Source organism: Hevea brasiliensis, chromosome 16 (genome assembly GCF_030052815.1).
Source record: "Hevea brasiliensis isolate MT/VB/25A 57/8 chromosome 16, ASM3005281v1, whole genome shotgun sequence".
NCBI classification, from domain to species: Eukaryota; Viridiplantae; Streptophyta; class Magnoliopsida; order Malpighiales; family Euphorbiaceae; genus Hevea; species Hevea brasiliensis.
In genome coordinates, this window is record NC_079508.1 from 35478491 (window position 1) to 35488466 (window position 9976).

Below are 9976 nucleotides of genomic sequence, written 5' to 3' on the forward strand. Positions count from 1 at the left end.
TTGTTGTGCTTTTTGTGCCCATAAAATCTCTTCATTCATTACTTCAGTGGCCAAATCTTTCTCTAATTGGCATATAACCTCCCCATCCCAGCCATCTTGGTTGTTTTTGGTAGCTTGTAAATTACTTTTAATTTGTTCCAGGTGATTGTGAGAATTATGGTGATGTTGCTAGTTCCATTGTACCAAGGCATTTCTACAAAACTTTAATTTAGAGAAAAATTTAAATAAATTATAGCCTCTAACCTCTTAGCGCCAAGCTCTGCAATCAAATTCTCTACTCTTGATCTGTTTATCCACCGCATATCAAAAATGAAGTGTCCTTCATTATTTGTTCAATTGTAAGAAGATTCTATGCATAACATGCTAAGATATATATATATATATATATATATATATATATATATATATATATATATATATATATATACTAAGAGTAAACTTTGTCAACTAAAAATAAAAAATAAAAACTCTTTGATCAATAAAATTTATAAAAAGTTATGGAAAAACTTTTCACTTTGATGAAAAAATCTAAACCTTTATGTTTGTTGTTCATTTTATCTAAACCTTTTAATTTTGGACAATCGTGCCAAATGTTCAAAATTGAACAATTGTATCAAATGAAGAAATTTTATCAACATCTAAATTTTATCCCCAAATTTTAGTAGGTAAATTACAATTTCATCTCTGAGGTTTGGCAAAACCTAAAACTTAGACCTTATATTTTTAAAACTAAGCAATTTAGTCCTTGAGATGGCAAAATTTATAACTTAGTCCCTTTGTTCAATTGACAGTTAATTGTAACAAAAATGATTAAAATGCCGTTAACTCTATATATTTTCGAGAAAAGATAAACAGAAAGCTACAAGTTTCGCTGCTCAATCTAATCATAACAAATTGTGATAAAGTTAGGACCGCCTTCGTCAATTAGTGAATAAAAATTAAAAACCCAATATATGCATTCTAACCTATGTTTATATAACGCTAAGATCTCCACTTTTATTTGTTTCACTAGTTAACTATATAATCACATAAATAACATGAACTATATAAATTAGTTCACAATCTAGATGTGTATCTTATTTGCAGAAATAAATTGCTTCATAACTTGTTTAAAATGAGAGCCTCTAAAGATTAAAAACCAAACCAAACTTGCACACACACAAATACACACTTATTTGTCCTTTTATTGCTTATTACAAATGACTTGTAAGGCTCTTGTATATACTACTCAAAGTGTGCTAACCTTTTGGCCAATAGATACATCTCTTCATGCATGTAACTATTAAGAAAAGTTACACCACTTCATACAGTTATATCTTTTAACTAATGTACATGACTTTTGGATATTGCTATCTTTTAACAATGTACATGACTTTTGGATTTTAAATCTAATGAATCCGGATTGACCCACATGAGTGACCAGGAGCATTTTTCCAACATCTCCCACTCACACAAGATGGGTCAACTTTCATTTCAAAATATGCAATATTCATATTTCATAAATGGACCGTGTAACCAATTCCTACTTCGAGAGCTCAATTGTTATATACCTGTTAGGGTAATATAACATTTCGATTGATGGAGCTTAAAGTAGATACAATATGCATCAACTTAGATTATTTATCACATTCAAATCTCTTTCGATCTCATTTGCATATCCTAAGTTTATAATTATGTCTTTATCTCAATGATAAACATAATTAGTCAGCCTATGAAAATAGACTAATGTGACAATTCCAATTATCTTTCTCTTTTCATGATATTTTCAACCTTAATTTAAATTATTTTTCTAGAAATGCCCTTTTAGACCGAATCTTTCATAGTCCTTTAGCAACACCATAACATAGTAAACATTAAACTATGTCTCGAATAACTTTATTAGAGTCATGAGGGTATTAGGTAAAGATTACTTAGGGTATCACACAATATTAAGTAGAGATCACACTTATATTCCCCTTGATAGACACAAATCACACATGTGGTATGAATCACATGCTATGGCACTTGCTCCTTTCCCATGTTGGTATGTCTTTGTTAAATACTATATAGATGATAGTTTAAACACCCCAATGTCTAACATTAAGATCACTTGTCTACTCTTTCACATTAGAACTCACGTCTGGCATTTTAAGACAGATAATGTGACTCAAATCACATATGGTCAATGCAATTACTTAGCTTACAATGACCCTAGTTCTTTACCTTTTTCTAAGTCAACATTTCATATTATAAGCTTTGAGCTCTTTATTATTGTTATCACATAAATACTAGTAAGCTTTAACTGTCTCATCCCTATCCAGCACTAAAGCTATAGAGACAATGCTTGTATGAGAAGGCCAATCTTTTTATTTGTCTTACATACTTGTTAAGTTATAATATATGTTCCAAACATATATATACATATATGTATAGGAATCAACAAAAATAATTTTGGCATATAAATATGTTTAGGAAAAATACATAATACAATTATATTAACATCTATGTAAACCCATTGACTTAACATACATATTGTAAAAATTTTTTATAATAGGTTTCATAAAAGAGATTTGATATCAAATCATGCGTAGATATGTACTGCATGTTTACCTCTTTCTTTGCAATCATGTCTCTAACAAAAATATATTTAATATCAATAAGCTTGTACATTCCTTAGTATTCTCTTAACTGTTTTCCAATGTTGATGTCCTAAATTGAATTTTCTACCAACCATCCCACCAGCATGGCAGATATCAGGTCTAGAACACGCCATAGCATATATCAGAAAACTGAATACATTAGCATAAGGGATTTTCCCATTTGCTTCCTTTCCATAAATCAACTAATTCCATTGTATTAATCCATTTGTCTGGAGCAGGGCACGTGAGGGATGTATTTACAGTCACCTTTTTCTTTATCTTATGGAGTAACTATAAATTCTTTCCCTTCGATCTCAAAATGATGATGCGGAGAATGTTTACAACTAGATCATCGTGGCTGAGATTGATATGTTGATTCATCAATGTTAATGTTAATTCCACTAGGACCAGCAATATCAGATGGATTCACTACAGCTGGTATTTCAAGGTTAATACGTTGATAAACTACTATTATGCTTGGAAAAGAATCCATTGGAGGTTGTATAATAGAAACAGTATGGTCCACAATTTCATATAAAGATGGATCTTTGCCTATCCCTCCCTATTGAGGAAGGTCATTTCCCTAAAGGTGTGACATCTCCCAATTCAAATTCAATTACTCAGTCACTATCTTGTTCACCCATAAATACTTGTCCTATGATTGTTTTGAGTATCTTATAAATATACATTTCTTTCCCTTTGGATCTCATTTATATGTCTATGAGAATGATTATGAACAAAAACGACATGCCCTTAAGGTTTCAATAACACTTTATTAGGGTTTTCTATGAGTCCATACGCATATGAAGTTGCGGCAATTGATTTAGATGGAACTTGGTTAAGGACAAAAGCAATGGCAAGCAATTTATTGCCCTGCTAGGTAATAGGCAATTAAGAGTCTCTTGCTTTTACAAGACACATTGGATTCTCTTATTGATATATCAATATAAACTAATATAAGATAATATGCAATAAACCTAAATTCATATATATAAATATCCTATACAATAATTAATTATGTTAACACTTATTTCATATTAGACATAGAATTGAAAGTTCACAATTGAAAGCTCACTAAGTTCCTAATCATTATCTAAGATTCTTATGTGTAATAAAGCTAAAATAATTAATTATGTAAGGAACTATAATATTAAATTATTCAAATTAAAAATTTAACAATAATATATTTAATATCTAATATTGAAATATTTAATAAGACACACGTAAACATATATATGTCATATATACATAGTTATTTATATATAAATTGTAACACTCCTATATTCGGTAGTGCGTTCTGCTGTTCCAGTGATCAGTGTCTGTCCAGACAGCTAGGATGCTCGGAACTACACTTAAATGTTAGTGAGGAGACATGAAATAATGAAATATAATAGAGGAAAATACAAGAAAAACAAAGAAAAAAATAAGAGCAATGTAATGTGATTATGTTAAACGAGCCAAAAACCGTAGCGATGGGTGACCGCACCGAGAAGTTGCGGCGAGGACCGTTGACTAGCCCTGGACCATGGGGAACCTTGGAAAATATTTTTGGGACCTAAATAAACATCTATTGAGGTATAAATGATATTAGAAATATCAAAGAAAAATTAATAAATTAGTATAAAGAAAAATGAAAAATCAAGAAACAAACAAAAATCGGTGTTATCGAAAAATCAGGAATACAAACCGAATAGGGGGCATTTTGGTCAATTGACACCCCGAGTTACCTTTTGACCTAAATTTCTATTAAAAATAAGTGGTATTAAACTTTGAAAATGTCATGAAAAATAAGAAATGGGTATATAATATAAATAGTGAAAGAATGAGGGCATAATTATAATTAAAGGAACCTTGGATTAATTTAACTTTTAATCAACATTAGTGCTTCTCTAAGTGATTATAAAAGGCATATGAAGACAAGGTTTTGGCCACTTCACGTCTTCCTCTTCTTCATCATCTTCAAATAGCTGAATTCAATTCCAAAGGAAAACTCCATGGACAGCTAAAGCTTCAAGCTCTCATCCACCAAGATCAAGCCATAAAATCTTCAAGGTTCTTTCATTAAAAGTTGTCCATACACCTTGGGGAAGAGATTGTGAACAAGAAAGGAAGGTTTTGGTGAAGATTTGCACAAGTTCCAAAAGAGGTAAGTGCTTATTTTCTTAACTTGCTTCATTAAAGTTTGTGTTGAGATTATGGGGAGTATTTTAGGTGAAGAAATTTGAAGAAATGGTTGATTTATGGGACTGTCCATTTTTGGCAGCCATGAGAGTCAAAGATTTTGAGTTTTTCTTATACTAAATTGATGGGTAATGAAGTTAATTAGGCCAATTACATGTATTAGTAATTTAATGTTATGTGTATGCTTGAATTAGGTATTTGAAGTGAGGTTGTGAATTGAATATGGAAATTTGAAACATATGTATAATTGGGCAGCTTTGATGTATTTAAGAGAGCTTTAATCTCATGTATATTAATGTTAATTATGAGTTAATGGAATGTACATTAGTGGTTTTGATCAATTGATTAGAGTTTGAAGATTTGTATAAGTGTTGGATATTGATTTAATTGAATTAAGTGTTGCTGGATATGTGACTTAAATTGAGTTGTTATGGGACAATTGATTTAATGGAATTGAGTTATTACTAGATATTTGATTACATTGAGTTGTTGTTGGACAATTGACCAAAATGTAAAGTGAATGATGTCTATTAGAAGTGCTAATTTTCAATGCAAAGTGTGGTTAGTAAGGGCAATATGCATTTTAGGTTATAAGTGAATTTATGTGATCCCAATTAGTATGAGGCTACTTAGAGGTAAAACTAGACATAAAATAGGCCAACTTTCATGTAGAAAACTTGCCAAAATTCTAGCTAGAAAATGACCTAAAAAGTGACCAAATCCAGATTGCCTAAAATGTGAACCCACAATTTGACCATATAAACAGTAATCAGTCTTTTGGCCATAACTCACTCAAAACAGGTCCAAATGACCTAAAATTTATATCATTGGAAAGCTTAGACATAGGGCTACAACTTTGGTGAAGACCACCAAGCCTAGAAATGCCAATTACCAAGTCAAAATGATCGCCAAAGTTTGGTTACAAAAATTGGCCGAATTGACTTTGACCTAAAAATGACCTAAACTTTGCAATATAAGTGCAACTTGACCAACAATCACTACAAGAAAAAAGGAGATTTGAAACCGAATATTCGGTTTCAAATCAGTGAAAATCGGTTTCTAAATACATTTAGAAACCGATTTGAAACCGAAATATTCAGTTTTAAATCCACAAGTTTCTAAATAAATTTGAAACGGAAAATGGCGTCCGTTTCAAATTCTGAAGCTATTTTCAAACCACTATTCCGTTTCAAATTTAGAAACCACATATATTCGGTTTCAAATTCCGTTTTAATTTAAAAACGGATATTTTGGTTTCAATTTTTTTGAAACAGAAATTCCGTTTCAAATCGGTTTCTAAATTCTGAAACCGATCCTTGTGTTATTGGATTAGAAACGGAAAAATTCGTTTTTAATCCGTTTCAAATTACTAGTAGAAAATTTTTATTTTTTTATTTAATATATTATTTCCTGTATTGAAGCATATAATATAATATTAATTTTAAATGCTCAACATCATAATATTTACAATATCAGGCTGTCAAATATCAAATATCAGTCAATATTATATATAAATATGTGATGAAGGGTTATGACAATAATGTACTGTATGGAAAAATAAAATATCATAATAACAAAAAAAACAAGCTACTTGTCATTAACAAGATCATCACTCATCACCACTATCAGCCTCTCTACCATCATCCTGATGAGTCGCATCCAGGTTGGGGTCAAAGCTGCGTACTCTGCATCATTTGTGCCATCATGTTTTGCATCATTTGTTGCATGCGCTCCTCGATGTCTGCTCACGTTGTCTATATCTCTCCTCTAGCATCAACTCGCGTTGTCGGTCTCTCTCCTCCATTGCAACCAAACTATCCTTGAGCGTTGCAACGATCGATGCAATTGTTGAATCTCTTCCTCCATTGCCTCCGATGGCGCAATAGGATGCGATGAAGATGATCCATGTGATGAGCTAGGGTAAAAATTGATGCTTGAGATCCAATGCCATAAACCCATGTTCTTCTTCTCCCCACAACTTGATAATATAGTGCGACCTCATCTACAATAGGAGGGTCATTGCACCCCTCTTGTGGTTGAGACGACTGCTCCTTAAGCGCCAAAAATGCATCCTGCATAAGTTAATGCACATATTTTAAATTTATTTTTCTTGGCAATTGAATAAACAAACTCACTTATTCATTTTTTCGTATAATTGAAAGACATAAAATACTTGTTCACTTACCTTAATTGATTGCGCTCGTGAATCAACCATATCGGAGGTGCCTTTCCTAGTGTGGGTCTTATGGAAAAGTTCATAAGGAAAAGGTCTTCGCCAAGCTTGGCTTCGAAAAGATATAATGATTTTAGTGATGTTTATAATAATGTTCGATTATTTGCTACTAATATGTAGACAGACAATAACAAAACCAAGAAATATGAAATCATTACCATTCTATCTGCGTGAGTAGCATGTGAAATCAACCCCGTGGTGTCTAGAGATGCTCGCCCCAACTCCCTATCTCACTACAAATGTTAGCAAAGTGAACTGATGGCTCTTGGCTTTAAACTCAGGCTACTCCATGCCTCCTTCCATTTTTGCATTGTACTATTAGGCACGATGACCTTGGATTTTCCTTTCCGACATTGCACATTAGCGCCTTGTAGCGCTCTGCACTTTACGCCTCAAGCTTCCTTTACCAAAGGAGTCACCTCTTGCCAATCAAAGTATTTCGTTATAAAACAAATAAAAATTAAGACATTGTATTAGTATGATAATATTTTAGAAAAAATTGATGACATTTCCCTTAATTTTGGACAATCCAAATTTAGTTATTAGGTATTAATTGCACTGTAAAAACACTTCATATATTCTCAACAACAAATAACATCCACCCCAACTACAAAAACTCACAACAATATATAAATTCAACATCCTCAACACACAAGTGTACATAGAACATTTAAGCATTAATATACTTCAATTGTGTTCTTTTACATTAATTCACAAATTCTCATCACTTAAATGATATTTGTTTGTAACATTCTTTTTTGAGGTTTCATAAACTATGCAAATTAGTTATCTGATAGATAATTATATTTAAATATTTATTTTATTACCTGAAATTCATCCCAGTAAAACTCTTTTGTTTCAGGCGTGATAGTTTTCCAACAGTGCCCCTCTGGGTCCATCCTCTCCTTGAAGATATTCTTCATCTTCTTAGCACATTCCTCAGATGGATGTAACCTGTACAAAAGAAAGACAGCAAATATATTGATTTTATGTAAATGTAGAAACATGGTACTTCAATTGCCAATGATATGTAATACCAAATCATAGATAAAGTTAATTAATTTTTAATACTTACGTGCCATTAATGAGCTTTATTCGTTTCTTTCTTCCAAATGTAGTGAGTGATAGACCATCCATTGATGATATTGGTGCTGCCCCAACTGAATGACCTTCATGACCAGAGGTTGATCCAATTGCGTGCTCGTAAGTTGGGGTAATAGGTGGTGGCGGTGGAGGTGGAGGTGTAGCTCGATGCTGTGTTGAAGCAGTAGACCCCTCCGGATCTGGTGTCGACCTCCCAGTGGATCGTGAAGGAACCTGAGGCTGACCCTGTGTAGATTGGTCTAGTTGATCATTGGACTCATCCTGCACAGGTAACTGCCTTGACTGTGAATGACCCAACAAACCTCCCCTGCGACCGTTGCCTCGCATCCTGCATAAATAATTGTATTAACAAGTTAGCTTCATTCAACTTATGATACATAATATGGATGAAATTTTCCAATGGTTAGAATTTATACTTCAATTTTAGAAATAGAAATTCATTAAGAGAAATACCTAATTCTAATTAGTATCACTATCATATACATCATCGCATTCCTCATCGCTTTCTGAGTCCAACTCAAGCTCTTCTTCATCTTCAACATCCTCTTCATTAATTTCAACTAGTACACCATTTTGATCATTCAAATATTGTTGTTGATCATCATCATCATCAATTTGAATCAAAGGGACTTCCATTTCATCTTCTTGAAATGGTTCTTCCCGTGCAGGGGGGGTTGTCACATTCACTTGCTCAGGAAGATCAATAATGATCTCGCTTTGATTTTGAACACGCCCACCAATCATCCTTGTCACGCTTTAAGCTTGGATATATGGAATAATTCACTGAAGACTTGGAAAGCAAGAACAAATGGTTCATACCTATTGAAGGATCTTTTATGATTAATATCCACAAGTTTATATTTTGGATGAATCTTTGTTCCCACATTTGGTGTTGGATCAAACCAATCACATTTAAACAATACAGTTCTTTTGATTGGTAATCCAGGGTACTCCAATCGTAGCACTTCAATTAATTGTCCATAGTAGTCACTTTCATTACTACTGTAATTAGTCCCCTTGATACATACCCCACTGTTCATCGTTGCCCTATGCGAACCATGACTTTTAGTGTGAAATTTATAACCATTAACTACATAACTATTGTAGGACATAACACTTCTTAATGGACCCTTTGATAGATCCTTTAAAAACTGGCTTGATATATTGTTGGAGGGATTGTGAACATATTTATTGAACCACTTGTCAAATTCACGCTCTAGTTTCTCATCAACTTGTTTATCATTGATATTTGGATTGGCCATGTGTAACTCATTAACAAAAATGCTGCACACAATGAAAATAGTTAATTAAATGTTTGGAATCAATAATGGCATTGCAACAATTATAATAATTGAATATTAGAAAAACTTACTCAATGTACGGTTTTACTTCTATACAATTCAACAAGATGTACATTTGTGCTGCTTGAAATTCTTGTTCTGTGAGATATCTAACCTTTCCTTTTCCCAGTGGCCTACCGGAATGAGTGAAAATTGATAGATTCCCTAGATGTTCATCCATATGTTCGACTGTATCATCATTGCGTGGAACCTTTCGATGCCTTGTGTTGACATGGGGTTCAAAATAATGAGCACAGAATGACGATGCTTCTTCAACTAAGTATGCATTGCATATGGAACCTTCCACTTTGGCTTTATTTTTCACATTATTTTTTAACTTCCTAAGGTACCTGTACCATTTACTATTTAGTCACAACAAAGTTTTTATTTCTCCATGTAATGATAGTATACAACAATACATTAAACTAGTTACCTCTCAAATGGATACATCCACCGATATTGCACAGACCAAAGAATCCATGCTTCATAAGCCAAATGCA

General features: G+C 32.6%; 1 protein-coding gene across 1 annotated transcript; it reads right to left on the reverse strand.

Moving 5' to 3' along the window:
- Window positions 1-8392: 8392 nt before the first annotated feature.
- LOC131174601 (uncharacterized) lies at window positions 8393-9719 on the reverse strand. The gene is made up of 4 exons (XM_058138356.1): window positions 9509-9719; window positions 9047-9420; window positions 8620-8696; window positions 8393-8464 (listed from the first exon to the last, which is right to left on the reverse strand). Exons 1-4 carry the CDS (start codon window positions 9655-9657, stop codon window positions 8393-8395), a joined length of 672 nt encoding a protein of 223 aa, XP_057994339.1. The 5' UTR covers window positions 9658-9719.
- Between the last annotated feature and the right edge of the window lie 257 nt (window positions 9720-9976).